The sequence below is a fragment of the Coturnix japonica genome, chromosome 8 (assembly GCF_054131305.1).
Source record: "Coturnix japonica strain WE chromosome 8, WE-NBRP24, whole genome shotgun sequence".
Taxonomy (NCBI): domain Eukaryota; kingdom Metazoa; phylum Chordata; class Aves; order Galliformes; family Phasianidae; genus Coturnix; species Coturnix japonica.
This window is the reverse complement of record NC_140670.1, coordinates 26,250,018-26,275,586: the sequence shown is the minus strand read 5'-3', so window position 1 is coordinate 26,275,586 and position 25,569 is coordinate 26,250,018. Positions and strand designations below refer to the sequence as shown.

Sequence of the window (25,569 nt, the reverse complement as noted above, 5' to 3'; positions counted from 1 at the left end):
GACTTACTGCTGGAATACAATTCAGACATGAGCAAATATGAAATACTGGGGTGTGTTGGATTTCAGTAGTCCCCTTGTAACTAGGACACAGCACAGCACAGAGAGCCATCAGGAACTGAGGTACCAACTCAGAGATTAGGACACTTCCCTCCAAGCTGCTCTTTACTGAACATCCCAGAACACTGATGGGTACTTTGCTGGCAGAGACTTCAGCTCACATACAGAACAGAAGCCAAACTGTCTGACTTTTGTCATAATAAACCCTGTTTGTGTTTCTTGTAGAAGAGCACTGGGACTGATACTTTGACCAAGGTTCACTTGGATCATGACTCAGCGCAGTTTGTGCCGCTGGTATAGGGAGTTTAATGATCCCACTGAGTGGTGCTCTTCATTCCAAAACAAACAAAATGCACCCCTGAAACACACCACCACCGTAATCCAGTGTTCTCTTTTTCCTCTTGGAAAGGGAAGCATTCTTATCTCTTTTCCCTATCTTGCTGCCAGATGTAAATATAGATCACTTAAATCTAAATGCATTTGAGGCTCTTTCAGAAGAAAGAAAAACTGTATTTTTTTGGCTGTCACATAAAAATAAAGAACTTAGTTAATGAAACAAAGAAAAAAACATTAGAGACAACTCAACCAGTTGCATAAGAGTTTCTCATTGATAGTACTACGCTTTATCCCTCCCATGTCCAGTAAAAGTGTTTTTCTAGGAAAAAAAACCGTTCTACCAATGCTTATGAATCACCAGGTCATAGGAGCACCACAGAATGTAGTCCACCCCCGAGCAAAAAAGTCCATAACAAAATTTACATAACCTTACCTCCAATAGTGTGTAGAATTTGCCCATTTTTCAGAGTGACCAAAATCCTGTGATGTCCAGTGTCAGCTATCACCAGCCTTTCTCCTGATTTATCTACTGTCACTTTGCCAGGAAACAGCAGAGGAGAAGGTGGGAGGGAGTCTTTGTACAGCTTTATTCCAATACTGTTATCTTTAATTTGTCCTCTCTCCTTGTAGAATTTCAGTGTTATTGAAGTAAATAAAAACAACTTCTCTTTGTGCCCTTCTCCAACAAGCGAAAACAGCATGTTTCCACGAGGTCCAAGAATGACCAGAGTTGGCCAACAGGACACTTCTAGTTCATGCCACAGTGTTGCGTCTGCATCGTTTACAACAGGGTGGCCAATATCGTACCTCAAAACTGCACTCTTAATGTTATCCAGAACTTTTTCGTTTGGAAACTTCGCTGAATGGACACCAATAATAACAAGGCCATCTGAAAGGAGAAGTGAATTATTACATTTAAATATATTTGTATCTCAGTTTAAAAAGTAAAAACAAAGCTCCAAAGTAACTAAGCGCATTTCAGAGTGAAGAGGGTTTAGCAAGTAAAAAGAGTAATATGTCACAAATAGTTCTTAATTTCTTAACCTCTGCATACTAAGGCAGAAAATGCTTTGAAAATAATCATGGGTAAGCTTCAGCAGTTCAAGTGGTATTTTGTTTTCTCAGGTATTCATGATACCTCTTTGGTGTCTGATTCCTTTACATAAATATGGTGTTTACAGAAAATTAATACTTTTCTATTGTAAACCAGGAATCGCAAATATAACACGGAACTTTAAAAAGTAAAGAAATGAAAGGTACAGGCTCTTAAAATCAAAACAGTACCCCGTGTTTTACATAGAGCTGGCAGCACCAGAAACCATGAAAAATATAAGAAGTGTATTAAATCAATTTAATCTTCAATTTTAATCCCTCTTCTTAATGCTTATAACAAAATACCTATATTTGGTTAATAATCATTAGTATAGAGATACTGCACTTGAATTCCCAGCATGAAGGTTCTCTGTAATGTCTTCATCAATGGCACTGATGATAGGTTTGAGTGCACCTTCAGCAAGTCTGCTGAGGCCAAGCTGAGTGGTGAAGCTGACAAATTAGAAGGAAACGATGCCATCCAGAGGGACCTTGACAAACTAATGAGGTTCAACATAGCGAAGTGCAGTGTTCTGCACTAGGGTTAGAGTAACCCCAGATATGTATGCTGACTAGGAGAAGCACACCTTGAGAGTAACCCTGTGCTGAAGGACCTGGGGGTGCTGGTGGATGAAAAACTGAACGTGAGCCAGCAGTGTGTGCTTGCAACTTGGAAAGCAAATGGTATCCTGGCCTGGAGCCCCTACGAAGACAGGCTGAGGGAACTGGGCTTGTTCAGCCTGGAGAAGAGAAGGCTGCAAGGAGACCTCACTGCCACCTTCTGGTATTTAAAAGTGGGCTGCAAAAAGGGGAGTCAACTTCTTATTTGCATAGACAGTGATAGGACAAGGGGGAATGGTTTTAAGCTCAAGGAGGGAAGGTTTAGATTGGATGTCAGTGGGAAGGAAGTTCTTCACAGAGAGAGTGGTGAGGTGCTGGCACAGGCTGCCCAGAGGCTGTGGATGCTCTGTCCCTGGAGGTGTTCAAGGCCATGTTGGATGGGGCCCCGGGTGGCCTGGTCTAGTATTAAATGTGGAGGTTGGTGGCCCTGCCTGTGGTGGGGGGTTGGAGATTCATGATCCTTGAGGTTCCTTCCAACCCAGGCTGTTCTGTGATTCTGTGATTTTATGAAGGTACTGAATAAACACAAAGTAATATAATTCAGCTTGTATACATGGAATAGACAGCATCAGCAATAAATTGATCAGAAAGCACGTAACTGAAATGCTTGTTTATTTTCCCACTTCAGTGAAACTCAAACAGAAAATCTACAGTTCAGAACTCATCAGCTTTTCTCTATGGGACAAAAAAACAAATATACTTCTACTCCATGTAAATAATTTCACCATCAGTCCCAAATTTTGCACCCCCCTACCTACTTAACAGAAAAAGAATGAGGAGCCTTCAGCAAAGTCACTTTTCAGTACCTCCTAGGAGGAGAAAACCTCAAATGCTCTAACAAACAACTCTGGATCTCTTTCAGTGCTTTCAATTATGCCTTCTAGCATAATCTCTCAGAAATTAAATGAGCAATGTACATGACATCAACAACATATTTTGTTTCATTTTGTGCTTAAAGAATGCTTAGCCATAAACATCATGTTGTTACAGTCAAAGTAACTTGTCAAATGTGGGATGATTTAGGTTTTGGGTTATTTTTATTTTAAAATTCAGAGATGCGAGTGAAATAAATGAGACTATCTGAACCATGACATTTGATTAAATTTCAGAACATTCCATTTCTAGAATCTGTTGCTCACAGCCACCATAAAAGAATGAGACACTGAATATCGTTCGTTACTGAAGCCAGGAAGATAATGACAGTAACAACCATGCAGTTGTAGAAAGCTGCAGCACAATAACTTTAAACCCAAACTGCTGATATAATTGAAATCTTAGACATTAACCCTATGCAGTGGAAAAACTAAGTCATATATTGAAGCAGTGATTGAGCACCTGGTAGGAAGGCAGAGCCAGCTCAGGGGAGCTCAGGTGCAAGCAATGCCCCTTAATAACTGGAAGGGGTGGAGCCAGGATCCACCCCTTCCCAGACCTTATTTAAAGGTTGGCCAGGGAGGCAATGCTTGCTGTAGACTATTGTGCACCTGAGGCCTTCTGAAGGTAAGTAAATTCCTTTTATTTCTGTGCCTGCTGCTACATTTGAGTAGAGCCTTATTTGCTACAGCCTGGGATCTTGCTGCTCTGCTGTTCCTATTGCACTTACCACTGTTATACCTGTATTGTATGTATACATATGTATATCTGTGTATTGAAAAATCACCTGTGTTAATGGATATTTCAAGCTTTTTATAATCACAGGTAACTGGTATCATTCTACTACTTTATTGAAAAAATGTTATCAAGTTTTATTTAACCTTATGTCTTAGGTTGAGTAGAGATTCTAAATTAAATAGGAAGGGGGAATACCCTTATGGTTGATATCCTTTTTAGCTAATTTTTCTAAATTAAAAAATATTTTGACAGCAACAAGTTCTTTCTTCTTTTTGCAGTTGTATCTATATAAATAATCAGCATTTATGATTTTTTATTGCTTGCATTCAAATATCTGTAGTGTTTCCTTCTAGTGTTTTTTTATGTCTACAGTGAATTCCTTATTTTTTATCATCAATACAAGTAATATCATAAAAGAGGTGAAAGCTTTGTGACCCTGCAGGTGTCACAGATGAAGAAATTATCCAACCTAAATCCAGTTCTGTTGATGTTTAACTTTAATATACAACTGGTACAGAGCTCTGAAGATCTTAATGAGGTTCTTAAATGACATTTATCTTAAGTTACATCTTGGGTTAATTTGTGCTCCTTCAAATACTGCAGTCAAAAGTGTGTTGTACTACTACAGGCAAAACATTTTAGTTGAATGGCTAATAGATTTATGTAATGAGGGTACAAATTAGAGATTTAAAGGATAAAAGTGGATGTGCAGTGTGATTCTGTAAGGAACTAAGTGCCTTTATTTGGTGTTGAATTGAATATGGTGAAGGTCACTAAATTGGGAAAGACAAATTTCAAATGTTTTCTTAGTGAATTTTCAGTAATACTTTCAGAGCATGAACTGTTCAGTTATTCAAAGCAGCAGATAATTAAAAGACCATTTTGTTCTTCTTTGAGAATAACCATTTGTTACGACAGAATGAAACTTTCCTAACTCCACACAAATTTAATCTGGAAAAGACTACATTTTTAGTCATATTTCATGCAAGTTCATTACTTGTTTTTTCACAAAGTGTTCACCCACTGCATCTGCTACTCTCAGACTACCTAGAAGCACACCTGCAAATCTCTTCTTCCCCTGTTGCTCAGTGGTTACTTTGTTTAAATATACTTTTTGCAGAAATGCCAAACCTTTTTCTCCTTATTTTCTTTAAGAATCTCTACAACTCAGCAGATATTAAGCCATCATGTTTCTTAAAGCTTTGCAGCATAACCCTATCTATGTTACCAACCCAGTGTTTTATTTCTAAATCTATCATTGTTTTCTTCTTGGCCTACATGACCACGTATGTAATGGAATGTGCATTTAGCTTGCTCTATTCTACAATGCCCAAATGCTACCTTAGGGAAGCATTACTGATGTGAAGAATTCTGCTCTACTTTGCTTCTAATACCTGTGTTGCAGTTTGGTTTTGGTTGATTGTTTGGGTGGGGCTTTCTGTGTTTTTTCAAAGCTTTAAAGATTAAACCAATATATAATATGGATTACTGAACAGCTGTGTTACTGCAAATAATGCAGCAAAAATATTATGGTGTACAAAACCAGACTGTAAATAATCCCCTTCTACAAAAGAATAAGCATTCTAGTGTGCATTATGGCTGTCTGACACCTGCTCCAGGAAATAAATTTTCTGCAGCAATGCACATTGCATTGCTAGCACTTGATGAATGATCTCTAAAAATGGAGGGCTGCCAGAGCTGTTATTGTTTTGGCAGTGTAACTCATTTTTTATTTCAAGTAAATTATCTTGATGGTTTTGTGTCAGAAATGTAAGAAAGGGTATTATTTCCTGACTTTTAAACAGTTAGATTATTGAGCTCAGAAGAGTTTGTTTCCTTCTAAGAACAAAACAAAGAAATCAATTTAATCTCTAACTTGCTTTTTATTTGTTTACAAAGAAATTGAGACGTATTTTTTTCTCTTTTGGCTCTTCTCCTCAGCTGTAAAACAGTATTAATAGGGAAGAACAGCATCTGGAGGAGTGGTAATATCTCTGGAAGAGAACAAGGAAGGGTGAAGCTCTGTACGTGAGCTGCATAAAACAAGTTCATGGACAGAGAATCAAGAAAGCCAAAGAAATCATATTATTGTTGCCAATGCAGTAAGCATGGCATGTTGCAGTGTGAGACAACTCAAATTCTAGTATCATAAACTGATAAACTCTGAACAGCAATTTAAACATTTTCACTGTAATAAGATCAGTAGTAGTGTTTATTTCCTCCATAAAAAATATCATTAAGGCTGGAAGGATAATTTCTTTGATACCTATACCGCACAGACACATCATAATACTCCTTCATGAAGAAAACTTCTGTGGAAACAGATGCTACACCATGATACAAGAAAATGCACACCATTTAAAACACTATTTGAAGGATTATAACAGAGCATAACACTGGAGTTATGCCAAGCTATTTCTGAATATTAAAAAGTACTCCCTCTTATAGAAGTAATTTCTGGACTGCTGATAACATGAACTGGATATGCACTGGGGTTTAAAATAACTTTCTGAATGCCACTTGAAGAACAGAAATAGCTCCACTGAAGATAGCAACAAGAACAGATCAGATAAAGACGCTAGGCGATATTTAATCCTATGGAAAGCAGTCTTTACTTTGAGACAAATCTCAAGTTCCAGAACTGTCCGCAAAGATATATTTGATGGCTTAGGATCACCTTAAAACTTTTAGATTCTTGTTTAGATGTCTTAAATCTGATGCCTCTATTACTGAAGTTTCTACATTCTCTCAGTGAGACAGGATTTAAACCACGTGGGCAAAAAAGTAATTAGAATGAGAAAAATTATGCACAAAAAGATGTTGCTGCAAATTATATCAATATTAAGGTTTGTTCTCAGCTATGCAGAAACATGGAGGCAGTGTTCTTTTAGCTATTCTAATAACAGATTAAGACCCAAATGCACTATAAAATAGATAACTTTCCTAGAGTAAAGTATTTTTCTCTCTGAATAACCTGCTGGATGAGGACTCTTCTGCTACTGTAGCTTACTGTAAACATGTAAATGAAATGTGTATGTAAAATACTGTAGGGTTTTTTGTAGTTATGAGGTGAGAGATGGGGGAACCAACCCAAGTGAAAGTGAATCTGTCCCCCATTATCCTGAAGGGGCAATGGGCTTCCATTAAGTAAAGATGGCAGTAGATTAAAATGGAATGAAATTCTGCCATCAGGGTGAATGCTAAAGAAGTTTATATCTTAGTATCCTTAAAGTATTTTTGCTTTGCCCAACATTCCTTCTTTGTCAGTCTTACTCTTCCAGCCTTTTTCTCACGTTTCTCAAGCTGGCTTTTCCTCTCATCTCTTATTGACTGGTAACTTTTATCTCCTACATGCTTGCTCTCATTTCTATTTATTTTTTTCACTTCCTTCCTGAGTGTCTTTTCCCAATCTCCAGTTCTTCTATAGCTCAAATCTAAGTGCCTCCTTCACAAAAAAGCTATGAAAATGTTACTTCAATGATGTTTGTCATAGCAAATTATTATACCAGTTCTCAAATTTCTTCAAAGGAAACAGTTAAAATTTTTCAAGGCAGGTAAATTATTCTATTTCAATCTTTTGTAAAGCACTATTTAAACCTAGAATATATGAGTTAACTAACTGAATGAACTTTTAATTTCAAAGATACTGTCATCTGTTTTTCCAATGAAAACAGGAAACATGAAAATGCTGCAAAATGAAAATCAAATCAGAAATGCTAATGTAGAATCAAAAGAGTAAACACTATAAGGTAATGTAATTTTTACTGTTAGTCCTTAAAGTATTTTATTGAATGAAAGTAACACTTTTTTTTTATCCACTTGGTTGATCTGCTGAAACATATACAAGTTAACTTAGTAGCTGATATGTTCCTGCGTAGAAATACCTCTCTGACAAGTCATCAGAATGATGAGAGACTAAATTTGAAATAGTAATTACCCTGGATTTTCATTCAGTCAGAGAGAGATGGGCTTTATTTCAGATGTGGACTTAGAATCTTTAAGAGCTTAATCCCTTCTCTCTGGATAGATGGCTACTAATTGAAAACAAGATGATGCAAAAAAAATAAATAAATCCTAAACCAAATTTTAATGTATTTTTATTTCAATTAGAAAGGAAAAAAATAAGACTAAACTAGTCTACCACTTGCACAATGTCCTGCCCAGAGTTCATCTGTAAGGTAAATGTGCATACAGCAACTCTGAGCCTGTAACTTACATCCATGCATTTTGCAAACGGCCCTATGAGGATATCAGATTCATGCTTCAAGCACATATAGTGTCTTCTGTGCCTGTGCAGTTAAAGAAACACTGCATTTAGCCCCACCTAAAAATGTGATGAGAGTACAGCCAGTAACCTTTGTCAGGCTACTTAAAAGATTAGAAGACACTTTTAGGCATCCCTGAAATGCTGCCAGCTGTTTAGTAACTGAAGTGACTCAGCTACTCCACCTGCAACACTGCCAGGAAATTCTATTCTGTGCTGGCCAAAGCTCTTTTACCTTTATCAGAGTACTGGTGCTCTAATTCATGGAGATCAGGCAGCAGGTGCAAGCAATTGATGCAGCAGTAAGTAAAGAAATCCAACACCACAACTTTTCCACAAAGGTCTTTGTGAAGAGAAATGGGACCTTCAGTGTTTAGCCACTGTAGATCTGCACAGAGAACAGAGAGAGCCAGTTAGAGGAAGGGTAGGGAAAGGAAGACGCTTGTACCTAACTGGTATGTGAACATACAACATTCCTCATACATTTTACTTCAGGCAAACAACCCCTCCTCTTTCCACCAAGCAGAAAAGCAAAACAGAAGTCTTATGCTTATCAAACTCACCCTTATAATACACAAATATTCAAAATTACTAAAGGAAATTTTTATGAAATTTAATATAACATTGAAAGTACAACTTGCATAGTTCAGTAAGTACCTTTTTAATTAACAGAAGATGTAAGCTGCTGAACAATTTCCATATATTTCAAAATCTATGTTACTCAACATGTAACAACATCATCGTAGGTATTAACGACAACTTATTTAATAATTCATGGAACTCTTCATTTTACAACATTTTTGTAAATAACTATTTCCAGGAATGAAATGAATTTTTGCCTTTTTAGTTTTGTTCTTCATTTTGAACAGTTTGAAATGACATATGAAGTATTTCTTCCCAGGTGACAGAACTGTAACCCTTTCAGACAGAGGTGGAAGTACACTTGGATACTTATTCATCTACTTGATCTGAAAAATGAAGGCAATGCTTTCTCGCTGGTAACTGATATTACTCTGATTCTGGTATTGAGATACGAATGTCCTACATAACTGTTTGCCACTCAGTGCTTTTTGGGGGAGGAAAAAGGGGAGGAAAACAGATGTGATATGTTATAAAGTCAAACTCAAATCTTAAATGACTTTAAGTGCACAAATGTACTAAGAATAATCTGAAAATAGTCAGAACCTTCACCCCATCAGTTTCAGCAAACCATGAGCTCAGTGTTCCAGAAGGCGCTGCTAGTCAACTCAGCAGATTTGTTTTCTGCTTCACTATGAGGAAGTTTGGCCCCTCTCTGTACTGTATATGTGAATATATATGAATATATAATCAATGTGAATGTACACATATGCAGACTTGAAAATTTATTTTCAGTTCATGCATTTCCACAGTACATGAGTGAGGCTTTATATTCTGCTTTTTAGAAGACTAGATTGCTTTAATGGCATTACTCCCCTTTTCACTAGAATCACAGAATGACCCAGGTTGGAAGGGACCTCAAGGATCATGTAGTTCCAACCCCCCTGCCTGGCAGGGCCACCAAACATCCACATTTACTAGATCAGGTTGCCCAGGGCCCCGTCCAACCTGGCCTTGAACACCTCCAAGGACGGGGCATCCACAACCTCACTGGGCAGCCTGTTCCAGGGCCTCACCGCTCTCCTAGTAAAGAACTTCCCCCTAACATCCAACCTAAATCTTCTCTCTTTTAACTTAAAACCATTTCCCTGTGTCCTGCTATTCTCAGCCCTTTCCAAGAGTTTACTCCCCTCCTGGCAGTAAGTTCCCTTCAGGTATTGAAAGGCTGCAATGAGGTCATCCCGCAACCTTCTCTTCTCCAGGCTGAACAAGCCCAACTCCCTCAGCCTGTCCTCATAGGGGAGGTGCTCCAGCCCCCTGATCATCTTTGTGTCCCTCCTCTGGACCCTTTCCAAAATCTCAATGTCTTTTTTGTACTGAGGGCTCCACACCTGGACACAGTACTCCAGATGGGGCCTCACAAGAGCAGAGTAGAGAGGGGCGATCACCTCCCTATCCCTGCTGACCACCCCTCTCCTGATGGAGCCCAGGATCCCATTTGCTTTCTGGGCTGCCAGAGCGCACTGCTGGCTCATGTTGAGTTTCTCATCTATCAGGACCCCTAGGTCTTTCTCTGCTGAGCTGCTCTCAAGGACCGCTCCTAATCAAAATATCTTCCCTTAAAGCATATTGGAAATAAAAAGTGTTGGCTACTTATTTCATTTCATCTCTAGAGACAAACATAAGCACTGACAAAATATAGAAACTAAGAGATTAGCAATAAAAATTCATCTTGAGGCCAAATCCAGACAGTCAAATTATTCAGAGATTAAAAGCCACAATTCACTCCTATGCTGTGTATGATGTTAATCCTGTATTTCATCTGTTTGATTCTTTGCCTTGTAGCCCCTCATCTCTCACAGCTCCTGTATCACTAAGGCCACAAACACCCAGAGCAGGGTTTGCAAGATGAACAATTTGCCTCCACCCACCTCCGCCGAGCTCGGGAGCCGTCAGGTCCCGCTCCCTGCTGTCCATTTTCTTCAGGTACTGGTAGACCAGGTTCTCCTTCTCCTGCGGGCTGTCGGCATCGAGCAGCGCATACTCCAGCTGTGTCTGTGAGGGCAGCAGCCCCGCCAGCCCCTCCGCCGCCATGACACCCCCCGCCAGAGCCCGCCGCTGTGTACTATCCTTGCTCTTCGCTGCAGCACATTCGGCCCGGGAGAGAAAAGCTGTAATTAAAACGAAGCAAAAACAAGCAATAAAAACGGTAAACGTAAACACACAGAAACTCGTCTTTCCTAAAGGAAGTGTCTTTAAAATTCATTTCTCATTTTGACCCGGCTTTTGCAATTCGCAGAAGCACATTCGTGAGGGAAGCTGCGCGCTAAACCACCCAGCTGTGATTCCTGTCCAGCAGATTCAACACCACCTCTTTTCGTGTTTGTTTGTTTTTTTTTAAATTATTATTCTTAAGCGTAAAACACGTCACAACTGCAATGTATCGGGACTAAAAATGGAGAGTTTTTTTATTTTTAATTTATTTTTCGGGAGGGCAGGGGGCTGTTAAGACAGAGGAGGTGACGAAGCTGCGAACGCCGACACTCTGCAAGCGGTTGCGGATGCTGAAAGAGGCGCTCATTAAGTTCTATTGAGGCTGGGATCCACCATGCTCCTGTCCCATCAGGGGCTGCCGTTTGATTCAGGGCCCAGTGATGCTTTGGGACAATGGGGTTTGATTGCTTTTGTGCCATCCCCCATTCGCTGCTGGAAGACAAACGGTAGGAAAGTTGGGTTTGTGAAGTGCTGCTCGAGCGCAAGGAGGAGATTTCATATGTTGCCATGTCTGAAGAAGAGGATATTTGGGAATACAAATCGATCAGGAAGCAAAAAACACAGAGTAAATCACACGGTACCTGTGTGTCCAGGCAGACAGTAACCAAAGGCAAATGCAGGCTGAAAAGAAAGAGAAATGGAAGCAAAAAGAAATCTGTGGAAAGAAATAGCACTCCTCCGAAAAGCAAGCAGAGATTGAGGCCAAAGGAGGAGCTGGATCCATGTAAAGATGACAGCAGTGTGTGTACTCAGGAAAGCACGAGCGGCCTGACAGAACAGGGCTCGCCACCAACAAGGCTGGTTTGTGATGGATATTGCCCAAGCTGTCAGATGCCCTTCTCCTTGCTGCTGGTGCAGACACCTCGCTGGCACGTTGCTGAATGTTTGGATACTCCAGGAGCTGTTGAAAAAGGTAGGAGGAGGGTAAGGATAAAGTTTACCATCGTAAAATAATGGGAAATATCCTTCAGTTAAGGGTTTGCAGTTTTTGACTCAGAATTTCTCCTTCCTTAGAAATTGATTTCACAATCCTATATACATATTGCTGTGCTGTAGTAACAATCACTTCCCATTTCATATCTTTTTTACTTTTCTTGAAGTTTCTTTTTCAGATCAATGAAAATTGAGCCTTTAATCCTGATTTTGATGGTGGTATTAACTTAAGACTTCATTTCCATCTCTTCCTCCTACAATTAAAGGGAAAAAAAATCCCAATTGAATTTGCATCTGTCTTTAAATTCTCAGAAGTCAGGCTAGTGAACTGTCAACAGAAAGTGTTCAGGGAACAGCCACAGATCTTTCGTTGGCATCTGAATCCCAAGTACTTTTTACACATAAGTAAATACCCGACTACTTTTTAAAATCTAAAACATCTCCCAGCTGACAGTTTTCAGTGGAATTTCAAGTGGATTCAGAACCAAGATTTGGTCTGTTTTGAAACAATCTTCAGCCTTTTTGGGCACTTTTCATCTGAGTGTTGCTTGTACATGGGACAATTCTGAACTAGAAGCCATGTAGCACATTAGTAAGTACAACACTGAAACAGGGTAACATACTCATCTTGCTAGAAAGGGGAATTAATGCAGGCTCAGTGCTATGCTAATATCAGGCTGGAAAACCTAAAATCTCTCATTTCATGCCAGCTTGGGGCAGGAGATGTGGCAGCCTGACAATTGCTTTGCACTTGTGTCTTCTGCCCTCCAATAACTGCATTTATATGAAAAGCTTTAAGACTGTATGCCTTATGTGATTTTTATTTGATGTTACAATTATGCAATATATATTAGCAGAGATATTAACGTTACTTTTTGGCTGAATTGTTTCCATAGAGTGCCCTGATGGTTTACTGTGCACATCTACCATTCCATCCCACTACAAGCGTTATAGCCACTTTCAACTTGCAGCGAGCAGAGCAGGAGAATATCTTGTGAACTCTACAGCCAATACTTCGGAGAGGAAGGTGACATGTTCTACTGCTGCAAAGTCCAGCTGTTTTCCAAGTCATGTAGAAGTCTCACAGACTGAGAAACTGTCTAAGAACTTAAAAAATGTCCCAAATAATGAGTGTACATCAAAGACACAGGACTCAGCACAAAGGAAGTCTCTAAATATAACCAGTGAAAGTACTTCCTCCTTTGCAGATGTTCAAAAGCCTCAACAAGTATTTCAGCTCACCCAAACCACAGATAACAGTTGTAAATTTGAATTTTATGACTTTACCTCTTCACAAGAAAGTGTTTTGGGCGAAGATCTTTGTAGTCAAAAAGATACAAGTCAGCCAAGCCTACTGCAGTCAAAAGCTGACTTCAGTGACTGGGAAATTTCATATTCTCCACTGAGTACTTGTGAGGAAAGTGAAGGTGAAGCTGAGGAAGAGAGGGAAATAAAAACATCACAAAATGAACTGTTCAAAGTCCAGAACTTTGAAGGAGCAGAATCTAATGCTGAAGTTTTTAAACTTAAAAAGCAACACAGTGAGGAAAGAAATACACCAAGCTGTTTGTATCACAGTGGAAAAGGTGCTTCTCAGAGTCACGTGGACAGCAAATGCTGTAATTCACCATGTGCAGATAATCAACAGGAGATGCTGTCAGCAGAATCCTCTTTTCCTCTTAATTACAATGAGGAGTTTCAACAGCCAGGATTGATTTCCCCTGTAATTAACTCAGGTAATAAAGAGTCACAAGACAGGGGTGCCTGTGCTTTGGGTTCTGTGTATTCAGATTTTACTCATACACAATCAGAACTGCTTACAGAAGGTGCTGGATCTCCTCTGTATGAAAAAAATAAGGTTTTGAGGGACCCAAGTGTTGTTTTAACTAATACAGATAAAATGACTGCTGATGCAATTGAAAAAGGAGCTTGCCAAAAGAATCTGCAGCCAGTGGTGAAGAAAGAAGAAAACCTTGATTCGACTGGAGTGTGCTTTCCCAGCCCCATCTCTAAAACGGTCTCATCTCGTTCCTTAGCAAGTATGAATGCCAAATCCAGTCCTGCCAAAGAACTCAAACAAATGGACATTGGTGTTTTCTTTGGGTTAAAACCTAAAGTGAAAGAGGAAGGCAAAGGAGAGGCGTGTTTGAGTGAGGGAAAGCAGACACCAAGTTCAGTAGCTCCCAGTGGAAAGAGGCCCAGACAGCAAAAAAGGAAAGCTGAAGGATCTGTGGAGGATCTAGAAGCAGTTAAAGAAAGTTCAAATAAAGATGGAGGCTTTGCAGATGTAACTCCTGGTGGCCAACGAAAGTGGAGAAAAAGATATAGAGAATCATCTGCTACGGATGAAGGAGCAAGGAAAAAACAGTGCCCTTTCTATAAGAAAATACCAGGTGAGAGATAACTGTGTTATGTAGCATTTATCTAATTTTGGCTTGTGTATTGCATTTTTTTCCCTTAATTTTAGGCTTTGTTATTCTTCACTCGTCGTATCCATTTAAACTGCAGTCTTTAGTGACTTCTTCTATAAGAGACAATAAAATCATATCTGGGTGCAGATCCTCAGAAGAATCTGACTATGGGACAGCAGCCTGCAGAGGCCTCCTCAGTAAAGCACAGAGAAATGTTTGACTCTGGAAAACAGTTACTAGTTTTAATTCCTGCATTTAATCTTTTACATTGTATCTTTTGCCCCTAAAAACAGGTTGGTCAGTTACATTTATTTTCTTATTCTAATTAAAAATAATAATAATGAAATTCTGAAACACTACAACTTTGTAAGCAAAGGAATGAAAATGAAGCAGCAGAATGTAGCTCAGGAAAGAGGAATTTCTCAGTCTTCTCAAACAATTATGCTAAATATGGAACGATACATCAGCAACTTTAAAAGCTTCACAATTCTGCTTACCACCAAAGGATTTAATCTTATCTAAATATTTGAGGAAGCCAAATAGAAATATATTGGTGGTTATAAGAGCCAGGCTGCTTCATGAAGACTGAACTATAAGTCTTCATGAGGTTACACCACTATCATGGGTTCCATAAGCTGAGAGCATTTCCACATATAATAAATTTGAAGAGCAGAGTTCTATACTTGCAACAGAAATTTAAAGTTTTTTTGCTACAATCTGTAGTGTTTTTTGTTTTGAATTTTATTACTTTACGTGAAGCCTGTTTTCTGTGCTGATAATGCTACGTATTGACCCCCACTTGAGAATTTTGTATTTTATTTTGTGGGTTTTTTTTTTTATTAGCAGACAACTGTGGTTTGTTGTGTTTTTTAAGTGGAGTTACATAGTCTGGCTCCAAGTGAGCAGAACAATTTCTAGTTCTCATGGAAGAGCTGGGAGATGTCAACAACATAAGATGAAAAATATTTGGTTGTCACCAAATGAATTGGATCGTTGCAGCATTTGGTGGCTTTTCAAAAGTACAACCCAATGTAAAAGGACAATTTGTCATTATGTCTGCATTAAAAACTTTAAACGTGCACGGAGGAGGGCTGTCTTCTGTGCTGTTCTCTTTATGCAATAGCTTTGTGCTTTTTATTTTATATATATATTTTTTTTTTATTCTGTGCTTAGGTTTTAAACGTGAACTTTTAAATGCCAGTTAAATACAGATTTGCTTAATCAGCTGCCATCTGTGTAGGATGGCAGCTGAGCAACTAATAGATGGGAGACCTGTGAACATATTTGCACGTGGAGACTTTGCTAAAACTTTGTTTTAATGTGAAAAAAACTTTTTTTTTTTTTTTTTACTTTTGACTCATTTGCAAACTGAGTCTGTCATTAAATGGTCCCTGACACTTTGTATGGTGTAACTGTATTCCCTTTTTAATTTGGAAGAAAGAAATAAAAAAAGAATACAAGAGAAATTTCATTAGAAACCTGTTTGCTTGTTCTGAACTATCTATGTTTACTGACTGGTTTCTCTTGCCTTTTTGCTTTAGGAACTGGGTTTACAGTTGATGCTTTCCAGTATGGAGAAATAGAAGGCTGCACGGCCTATTTCCTCACTCATTTTCACTCCGATCACTATTGTGGGTTGACAAAAAACTTTGTATTTCCACTATACTGTAATAAGGTAAGGTTTTTCAAGGTAACTAGATCTTATCAAATCCACGTACAACTTTAAGAATGGTGAAAATTAATACAGGAACAGAGATTCCATTGTTGGGGCAATTCAGAACAGTGGATAGTATGTATAGGGGAATCTGGGAAGAAATCTTATCGTAGTTTGTCTGTTAAAGATTAGTAAAACGTATTCCTTATTTCCAGGAATTTAATGTAGGTTTAAATGATCTTTAGAGATCATGTAGTTCAGTTTCTTGCTTAGTCCAGGACTAACTTCTAAGTTAGATCAGATTGTTCTGAGCTTTTGTTAGTCCCATTTTGAAAATATAAGAGGTTCAGCTGTGTTTCCATGCAACTTGTTGCAGTGCTTAACCCACTCTAATTTTTTTTCCTTACACACTGTTGAAATGTATCATTTTACTACTCATGACTGCAGCTGCTTTTTTTATTTATTTTATTTTTATTTGCATGTGTCAGTGGAGAATAATGTGGCTCCATAGTCTCTATTAATCTCATCAGGAGAAGAAAGTTTGAAATTAAGTTCACCTTAAGCACTCTCTTCTTGAGGTTAAGTAAATGCAGTTGTTTTAGCTTGGTCCTGCATGTCCTATGCTTCAGGTCTCTGTGTGGCCAACACTGCTACAGATTTTGTTCTTTTTCTTATTACAGATAACTGGCAATTTGGTGAAGAGCAAACTTGGAGTCAAAGAGCAATACATCAATGTGCTGCCAATGGACACAGAATGTATAGTGAATGGGATCAAAGTGTTGTTGCTTGATGCCAATCAGTATGTATCATTGCATTTGTTATGCAGTGTTTGTTCGTGTAGAATATTAAAGATAAATGGCTGAACAGACCCAGTTTTTTCATAATTTCTAGGTTTCCATGGATCTGAAAAAAGAAGGGCAGAAATAATTCAGTACCTGAGTTGACTTGTTAACATCATTTCATGAGCGACTTAGGAGTCTAGAAGCCTAAACTTATTACATATGTGAACTTTTGGAATAGGTGAGCTATTTTTTAAAATGAATGTTAGGCTTTTTTGGTAATGTAACCTTAGTTTTATTTTGTTTGCATATAATGAGCACTTTAGTTTTATTCAGACATATCTCCTTAGTGTTTGCACTTGTTGAGAGTTTGGATGGTTTTCTAAGGTCTAGGGACTTCATTTTTTTTGTGCCTGGTTGAAAACATCCTAGAACTGATTTCAGATCTGTTAGGTTTCTGTAGCTACAACTCAAGATAGTGACATCTTCAGCTGAAGTAAAATGTCGTACTTTGGTTCTCAAGAGAGATGGAAGCCAACCATTCAGAAACCAAACAAAAACCCACAAACACCACAACAAGTAACTTATAGTGGGTTCAGTGATTAGAAGGATGAGATTCTTACCCAGCGTGATGCAGTGCCAGTATGTGGTTATGCTGGATTTTGGGTTCAGTAGCTCCTGACTTCCAGCCTTGTGTTCTTGCTGCTCTGTCTCTTGGTACCTTATTTGGCTACGTGCTTGAAGAAAAGTCCTTTCCCTAAAGTATATATTGAAATGCAGCACTGTGTCACAGCTGGTTTGAATATTACTTATCTTAGGATTTGTTTATAGTTGGGGAGATAAGATTCCATGAAGTCCTTTGAGAACCCTTTCTGGGAATGAAGGAAGCCTTGTTTCTTATGTTGTTTGGACCCTTCTCATTTTTCCTGTTTGCCTCCCTGATCCCCTGCTTCAGTTTGAAAGGCATATCAACCTTAAGTACCAAGTTTAACTTTTTGGAGAGTTTAGCAGTTTTGTAATTTTAGCTCTGATTCATGCCAGTTTTCTCCTTTTCTGAGGTTTCATTTACCCTTTCTATATGACTCATGTCCAAAACAGTCTCACTCTGATTTTCCTCTCTGAGCGCTTGCCCTTCAGACAGCTTTGGTGAGGAGCTGCAGAACGTGCAGTGGATTCATTGTGGCCAAGAATTGTACTTACAAACAGTAAATTCTGGATGCTGGATGATATTTAAAACCTGGAAATAGAGTTTAAAAGCAAATGCTTCATTAAGTCCTAGAGGAATGAAGATGCATCTGCAATAATGCAATATTCCTTACAGATAAGAATACTGCTTGTTTTGTGGTATGCTGTGTCCTTGTTAACTCCAAGTTTAATAGAACCTCAGAGGTTATGCAACTGAGGCAGCATCTTTGCTGTACCCAACAAAAAAAGAGCAGCCCAAAAAAGAAGTTTATACTTGGTTATTTTACTGTTGATGTGTTTTTTCTTTTCTCTGTCTCATCTGAGAATTCAGGTCTGTCTTAAAGACAGCTTTACAATTCCTTCATAAACTATGAATTTCCAGCTACGTTAGGCAGCACAGTAGGTGTGATTTCCATTGTTGTTATGTACACTTTCTTGTTACTGGAGGGTGCCATATTACTTGTCTCAAATCACCCCATCTCTATTGAAAGATGATTTATATATGGCTGTTTTTTGTATTTTCTGTCCAGTTGTCCAGGTGCAACAATGATCCTTTTTTACCTACCTAGTGGAGCTGCTATTCTGCACACAGGAGACTTCAGGGCAGATCCTTCTATGGAGCGTTACCCTGCTTTGATTGGTCAAAAAATCCACACCCTTTACCTTGATACCACGTAAGTTGAGTTAATTTTTTTCAGTATGACCTTTAGTTGCAGTTTAATATTACTTTGTGAACCAAATACCTGCAAGTGTAAATAACCTTATTGTTTTGATGCTCATTAGTTCTGTTTAGTGTAATGTAAAACCCAAAGTTCATGTACATCTATCCTGTTCATCTGCTGTGCTGTTAACACAAGAGAAGAAAAGTGGATATTGAAGAAGATGCATTTGTTGACATGGTTTTATTATTTGTGATATTAAGGTCTTGGGGTTAAAATTTGTACAGTAAGTTGTTCAGCTCTAAAAACAAGAGTTTTATGGTTGTTTCTCAGTGTTCAGCTCTGTTATGAAAAGGTAAGGGGAGGAAATTGAAAGACTGAAAGAATGCCAAGTGGATAAGTCAGATTTCCAGGTTTTCATTAGGCCTTTCTGTGACTCACGTATGTAAGTGTTTTTCTGTGATGACTAATGTCCAGCTGCAGTTCTTTATTTCTGTTCCATATGTTTCTGCGAATGAATAATGCTTTATGTTATGGTTTTGTGTGAATGACAAAAAATAGACATAAGGATGTAATTAGAATATGCTTGAAAGAGCACTTGGTATTTATAGAGGAAAAACTACAGAACTGAGTGACAGTGTCAGGCAAGTGAACATACACAGGGAGAAGGCATGCGTAGGGTAAGTTTTATTCAGTTTTATCTTAGCAAGTCAATGGTTTCTGATAAATGGGTTTCAAACAAACTGAAGTTATATTTTAGGATGGCGTCTTTTTCATTTCCTATCGCATATATGTAGATCGAAAGATCTTAGTAAACTTAGGTGTCCTTCATCTGATCTTGTGTCCATGCCCCAGGTACTGCAGTCCTGAATATACCTTTCCTTCTCAACAAGAGGTTATCCAGTTTGCTGTCAATACAGCCTTTGAGATGGTGACTTTAAACCCTCGTACTCTAGTTGTCTGTGGCACCTATTCCATTGGAAAGGAAAGAGTTTTTTTAGGTACGTAAAGAAAAAAAAAGCAAAGAAAAAACACTAATAGATAAAAAGACTAAATAAATGTGTAAGTACATGTTAAATAACCTTTTTCCTGTAGGATACAGCAGGGTTGGTTTATTCTTAATGGTCAGAAATTGCATTAATTGAAGGAATGTAATGATGCTACTGCTTGTTCTTTGTTTTTCTAATCAAGAAGTTTGAACTTTTTATATTTCCGCCATGTTTACACACACACCTGCTCCTTCCCAGGTATACAGAAGGAATATTTGGATACTAGTTGAATGAGCCTATTTAATTGATTGTAATGTGAAAAGTGACAGGGATCATTTTAAGAAGTAAATGATGTATTTTTGTTTTAGTAATCTCACTGTATCAAGGTAGCAGAGGGGTGTAATTATTTTGCTGTTTATTCTTCAAACTTCATATAATGTATTTTCCTAAAGGGGTATATTTTTTAGTTTTAAATAAATCAATTTTTACACAGCATTCCCCAAACCAAAACACAACTTTTCTGTCCAAATAACAATCTTGTATGCTTTGCTTCACTCAGGTACAGCATTAGAAACCAAGGTGATTGTACTGCAGTGAACTCTAGAGCAGGCAGCTGTGCCCTGTTTGTGCTCTTTGTGCTTTTAGATATATTTGAAGTCATCAATGCATAACCTTTGCACTAATACTTAGTTGCTTTGGCTTGTTTTCTTTGTATGTTCCAAAACCCTTCATGTTTCCAGCTTGTTTGAAGCAATTATCAATTTTTGCCAGTGAGATTTTACCAAAGAAAGAAGACTTTGAACTTGTCACTGTGCTTCTCTTCTCCTTTCCAGTTGTGATGTGTAATTCTGGCATTCAAACATAGGAGCTGGAGTAGTTGGTTTTCTGGTGTATATATGTATTTTTATCATCCACTACAAGTTTCACTTCTCAAACAGTTTCACATTCTAAAATTATCTTATTGAATATAGGTGTATTTTTCCACCCAGGGTGGTGACTAGGAATGGCTCCAAATAAGTAACAGAATAACTCTTACTTATTTTATTTAGTGTTTGGTTTTGTTCATTTGTTTTTCCCAATTAATCCTAAAGCAATCGCTGAAGTTCTGGGTTCCAAGGCAAGCATGTCCCGAGATAAATACAAAACACTGCAGTGTTTGGAGTCAGCAGCTGTTAATTCCCTCATCAGTATGAACTGGGATGGTACTTTGCTTCACATTCTTCCCATGATGCAAATTAATTTTAAGGTAGGTTCTGTAAGTATACTTGGTTTAACCTTCTGGCTAATCTTAACTGCTGGCTCTTCCCAAGCAGTGTTATGTGCTTATTAGCCTCTTGTCAGATCATATTTACTTAGTATAAGTTTTGACATACAGCATTATATTGAAAATGAAATGCAATTAGACATTAATAATGTCTCCAAACGTGATGCACAGAAAGCATAATTTCACTTCAATATGGTGCTTGTGCAAGATAAGCTGAGATTTGTTCCAAGACTTGCTCTGTGTGGGCTTTTTGAAGTGGATTTCTGTAATGACTGCAGGGTCTGTCTTATTAGCGATTAATGTTTTGACACGGAGTTCTTGCTTTCAGCCTGTCTTTATGTGATACAGGAAAAGACTAGAAGGAATTTCTGCATGCAGCTCTGCATGAAGATGCACTTTCAGCCCATGAACATCACTGAATTCCAATTTGGTATTTGACATAAGGAAGGGATAGGGGGGTTCTCTTCTGTTCCTCCCAGTTCAATTTCCAAGGATTTGCGATCATATTTTTACCTGCAAAAACAACATTATTTCTCCTGCTGAAGAATAAGGATATGGATATTTGAGGATATGGATAATTTAAAACTCAGTGAAAATTTTTGTGTAAGCAAATAACGCACAGCAAAAGAATTGAAGGATGCTTTTTGCAGACACATGCTTTAGTTTTTCCACATGATCATTATTTGTATTTTTTGTAGCCAGAGTAAGTAAACCAGTTTATGTTTAAGGTGTTTCACAGCAGATGAATTTAAAAGCACATTTGGTTAAGATTTGAGCCAGTAGAATTTTGGCATTGAGTCTTTGTGGGAATTTCTTAGCTCGGAAAGATGACAAATTTCTGGGGCGAAGAAGTGTTTTAAAATGGCCCACACAATACAGAAAGGCAAAGCGGCAGGCTCTAGTTTTAAAGGTAATCTGAAAGAAAGGGAAAGAAGGAGCTCACTTAGTGCTGTCAAATGTGGATTAATTTTCCTGCTTTTACTTCAGCCTCGCTGTGCCACTTCTCTTCTTAATAACTTCCCAGTGTCTGATGGGTTAAGTTAGCAATTGGTGTTTGGACATGGCCTTTCAATCTCCATCTCTCCTCCCTCTTCCCCCCCATTTCTCTCCCCTCTTCCCCTCCTTTCTTTTTTTTTAGAAAACCAGGCTTTATTTTGATTTCTTCCTGCTGCTGACATAAGGTTGATGATTTTGAGCTCTAAAATCACATACAGCTTTCAAGTAAAGAATGCACCTTTAAGGTTTGATACACATGAAGTTCGTTTTCTGGTTTTGGCTTGAAATAATACTGACCTTGTGTCATCCTGGAGTAACACTATTTATTCTTATTCTTCCTCCTCATCCTTTTCCTGATCGTAGCTTAAACAGCATCGAGGCCAACTTAGTCAACTTGTAAACTATTTTATTTTTCATTTTTAGATTGGAGTGATGATTTCCTTTTGATCATGGTTAGAGATGTGATAAAGCACAATTTAGTGATCAGAGCAACACTGTATCCGTGCATTGGCTTGCTGCAATATTTTGGCTAATTCACTAATTTCCTTAGTGCTTCTGGCCACAAGCAGATACCAAAATGTCATTGGCACTTTAAATTAACCAGATGATTTTGCACTGAGGCAGGCTTTTGCCTTTTTTATCCCCACTCAGCTGCAGGAGCGGTGACCTCCAGCCGAGAGAAGGAAACGAATTGCTTGGGGGCAAGATCAAAAAATGTGATGATGCTGTGTGTGTTCTGATTTGTAATGTGTAGTTATTAATACGTGCTTATTCAGATGAAACAGTTAGGGTCCTAACATACGAGGTGCTCTGCAAATGTAAATATTCATCGTTATTGATTTGAAGGCAGGTGGTATTTAAAAGAAAAGAGCTCTTATAAAAGCATGAGAACAAAATTTAATTAGATGTCTCTATCATGAAATCTCCAGTCTTTCCGCTAATGAGCAGTTTAATGGCATTCAGCATATGCCCTATTTTTGTTAACAGGGGTTGCAAGATCATTTGAATAAGTTTTCTGAGAATTTTGATCAAGTTCTGGCTTTCAAACCTACTGGGTGGACCTACTCTGATTCATGCCTTTCTGTGACGGATATCAAACCGCAGACAAGAGGAAAGATCACCATTTATGGTATGTGTGATAAAGATTCATTGCATTTAGTGTGAATGGTCTTTGTATTTTTGTTCTGGGAACTCCTACTGCTTATTGCAACCAATGCTTTAGATAATTCAGTGAGAAACTGGACAGATGGGTCTCTGCATGAGAAAGTAGTTGAGAACATTGTAAATGAAGACTTTCTTTCATACTTTCTGCTCCTGTACTGTTCTTGCAAATAAAGGTTTTTACGTGGTGGAAGAGTAACAGATCTCTCTGACTTGTTTCATTTCAGGGATTCCTTACAGTGAGCACAGCAGTTACCTGGAAATGAAACGTTTTGTTCAATGGTTGAAGCCACAGAAAATTATCCCCACTGTAAACGTTGGTGACTGGAGAGCCAGAAGCTTAATGGAAAAGCATTTTAGAGACTGGATGACTGAGGACAGTGGCCATAAATAATAAGGAAAAATGTGTATTTCAAAGAAGAGAAGCTTGAATGGGAGATTCTGAGTTCCTGTGAAACTGTGGCTCCTTTTTGCATGGAACTCCTTGGGAAGGATTCCACTGCCATTCTCCTAAGAAAACTGGACTAATGGGAGGGTACCTTGTTTTCTGATTTATTTACTAATGTATTTTCCTATCACTTGTTTGCAAATGCCTATTTCAGGGTATTCTTATCTTATTCTTTTTACCTGTTCTTAATTTGTCTCATGTTATGGAGGTGCCCAGATGTACAGTGCTGGGGGAGAAGCCACCTCCAGGTTAATCTTTTAGGAAAATATCTTATTGTAATAAATGAAACATAATTATGTTTATGCAGCACAGGCTCATTTTTTCATAAGCCAGAATTAGTCTTAATTATAACTTTGTAAACAAAGTTTACTTGATGAGAGAATATTGGTGTAGCTTCTGCAGTATTTAAGCTTGCAAGAATGAATTTTATAGAAGACATTGCTAACTATATTATGGTAAGGTTTTTTTGAAAATAAAGAACCTACATGAAGCACGTGAGTTTGTGTTGGCAGGGCTGTTTGTACAGGTTTGTCCCTTGGATTCAGGAAGAAAGTTAAAGTAAATCAACAACAGAAAGTTAAGTTTCACTTTGCATTTTCTCCCTCGGTGGTGCTGCTTCTTTGTCTGCTTGGTGTTTATGGTACTGAATTATGTGGTTTCATGCAGGGCACGCTTGTGTAATTTTAAGTATTTCAATAGAAAATGTTGGATCATGCACAGAAAACCATTCTAAAGTCCCTAGAATAGCTAATCTGAAAACTTCTATGTCTTTTTAGTCAGGAAAACATTTATTTAATGGTCAGTGTTAGTATAAAAATTTGCACTGATTCCCAATTCTTTCAGTGCAATCACTGACATATGACATCGTTAAATGGTTCTGTTTAACTTAGGCAATTAAAAGCGTCTGAAGTTTTTATTTTACATCATATATTATGCCAGCTCTCCTTATCACAGAAACCATTCACTGCCCTGGATTTGGCATATCCATTCCTAGGATTCCACTCCTTGTTGAAGTAGGTGTGTTAAAAATTATCTGTTGAAGTGCTCGCTTCTGCTGAGCCTGAATTACTGCCTTGCACAAGTTAGGGCAAATCTGGGGATTCTGTTTGGCAGGAATGTGCTTCTAACAGTTGAATTGTTATAGAATTATTCATGATTTTCAGCTCCCGTGTCTTTTTCCTACCTAATTTTGCACAAAGTATGAGGGGCGTGCTGATGTTAAAACTAGTCACATCTCTGACGTCCTCTTGCTTTTATAGCTGCAGTTTCTAGAATGAGGATCCCTGCAGAGAATGAGTAAGTGCGTGGGCTGTGAACATGCTGATGCTTTACAGGCTTGCAACGCAATTAGTTTGCCTTTATGCAAATAGTAACAGAACCGAAGTGAAGTGGCTTTCACTGCAGCTGGTAGGTGTGAGACAGCTGTTTCCCCCAGGGGGCTCTGCTTTCTGGTCTCAGTTTTCTATGCTGTTACACAGAGCAAAGGTTGGGTTTTGCTATCTTTCAAAAGCAAACTTTAATTTCTGCGTCTAGCCACAAAAGTGACGTGTATGGGAAGATGCTGACATTGGCATCACTGAGCTGATACAGATAATATTGTCCTGATTTGGAGTGGATGCCAATAGACTCACAAAGCAAAGGCAGAAGAAGAATGGCATTTGTACTGAACTTGTTTTTTGCCTGTTGGGTGCTGGGGTCTGGTTTCAGTTGCCTGCTTTGTTGTAGGTATTCATGCATCAGCCCCCTGCTTGCTCTTATCCCCTCTTTCTGGATTGTATTTGCACTTCTACCTACCTTCACTTATTTTTGCAGGTAGATATGTCATCCATCTTCTTATTAGGAGTTGTCCTTGCTATTGTATATTGAGCCTCCTTCATATGGGGAAAAAATCAGAATCTCAACTTGGGAAGAAAGGTTTTGGTTGTTGGTTTTATTTCTGTTCTTCTCTGAATGGTAAAGGAAGAAGGTTAATAATGGGATTAGATTTCCCAGGTTGCCACAAGGGGCCTATAAGCAGATGTGGAAAACCATTTAATTAAGAATTTTGTGGGCAGATTTATAGCAGGATATTTTCTCTTTCCTTTCTCTGATCATTCCTTAGGGAAAGCTCTGATCACAGCTGGTTAAGTCCTCTGAGGGGCACAGATACGATAAACCTCCTTTTAGAGTTAATGTAATTAAACACGTCAATGTATATTACAGGTTTCACTGAAGCAAAATGGGTTTGTGAGCACCCTGGGTGCACTTCCAGTTCAT

The 25,569-nt window shown here is 38.3% G+C and overlaps 2 protein-coding genes and 1 long non-coding RNA gene across 7 annotated transcripts in view; 2 read left to right on the top strand and 1 right to left on the bottom strand.

Moving 5' to 3' along the window:
• Nucleotides 1-10,684, bottom strand: part of NHLRC2 (NHL repeat containing 2) — a 34,479-nt gene extending 23,795 nt beyond the window's left edge. For all 3 annotated transcript variants that reach the window (XR_014948762.1, XR_014948761.1, XM_015867293.3), the window contains exons 1-3: nucleotides 10,492-10,684; nucleotides 8,217-8,369; nucleotides 827-1,282 (exon numbers count right to left, since the gene is read on the bottom strand). Coding sequence is in view for 1 of the 3 variants with exons in the window: in XM_015867293.3 (XP_015722779.1) it covers nucleotides 827-1,282; nucleotides 8,217-8,369; nucleotides 10,492-10,654 (772 nt within the window). In the remaining 2 variants the exon portion in view is untranslated. The remainder of the gene's footprint in view (nucleotides 1-826; nucleotides 1,283-8,216; nucleotides 8,370-10,491) is intronic.
• On the top strand, nucleotides 3,508-10,545 carry LOC146759997 (uncharacterized). Of its 2 annotated transcripts, XR_014948773.1 has the most exons (4): nucleotides 3,522-3,606; nucleotides 7,392-7,466; nucleotides 8,883-8,979; nucleotides 10,406-10,545. It is a non-coding gene; the product is annotated as an uncharacterized LOC146759997 (long non-coding RNA). The 2 variants fall into 2 exon arrangements; XR_014948774.1 differs by lacking the exon at nucleotides 7,392-7,466 and having other exon boundaries at nucleotides 3,508-3,606.
• Nucleotides 10,685-11,126: 442 nt separating the features above from the next.
• On the top strand, nucleotides 11,127-23,811 carry DCLRE1A (DNA cross-link repair 1A). 2 transcript variants are annotated; one of them, XR_014948758.1, is made up of 10 exons: nucleotides 11,127-11,747; nucleotides 12,664-14,160; nucleotides 15,720-15,853; nucleotides 16,513-16,631; nucleotides 16,724-16,852; nucleotides 18,327-18,470; nucleotides 19,311-19,456; nucleotides 20,536-20,690; nucleotides 22,692-22,833; nucleotides 23,093-23,811. XR_014948758.1 is itself a non-coding variant. In XM_015867292.3 (9 exons), exons 1-9 carry the CDS (start codon nucleotides 11,342-11,344, stop codon nucleotides 23,257-23,259), a joined length of 2,910 nt encoding a protein of 969 aa, XP_015722778.1. In that variant the 5' UTR covers nucleotides 11,127-11,341; the 3' UTR covers nucleotides 23,260-23,811. The 2 variants fall into 2 exon arrangements, 1 of the variants encoding a protein (XP_015722778.1); XM_015867292.3 differs by lacking the exon at nucleotides 16,724-16,852.
• Nucleotides 23,812-25,569: the final 1,758 nt, after the last annotated feature.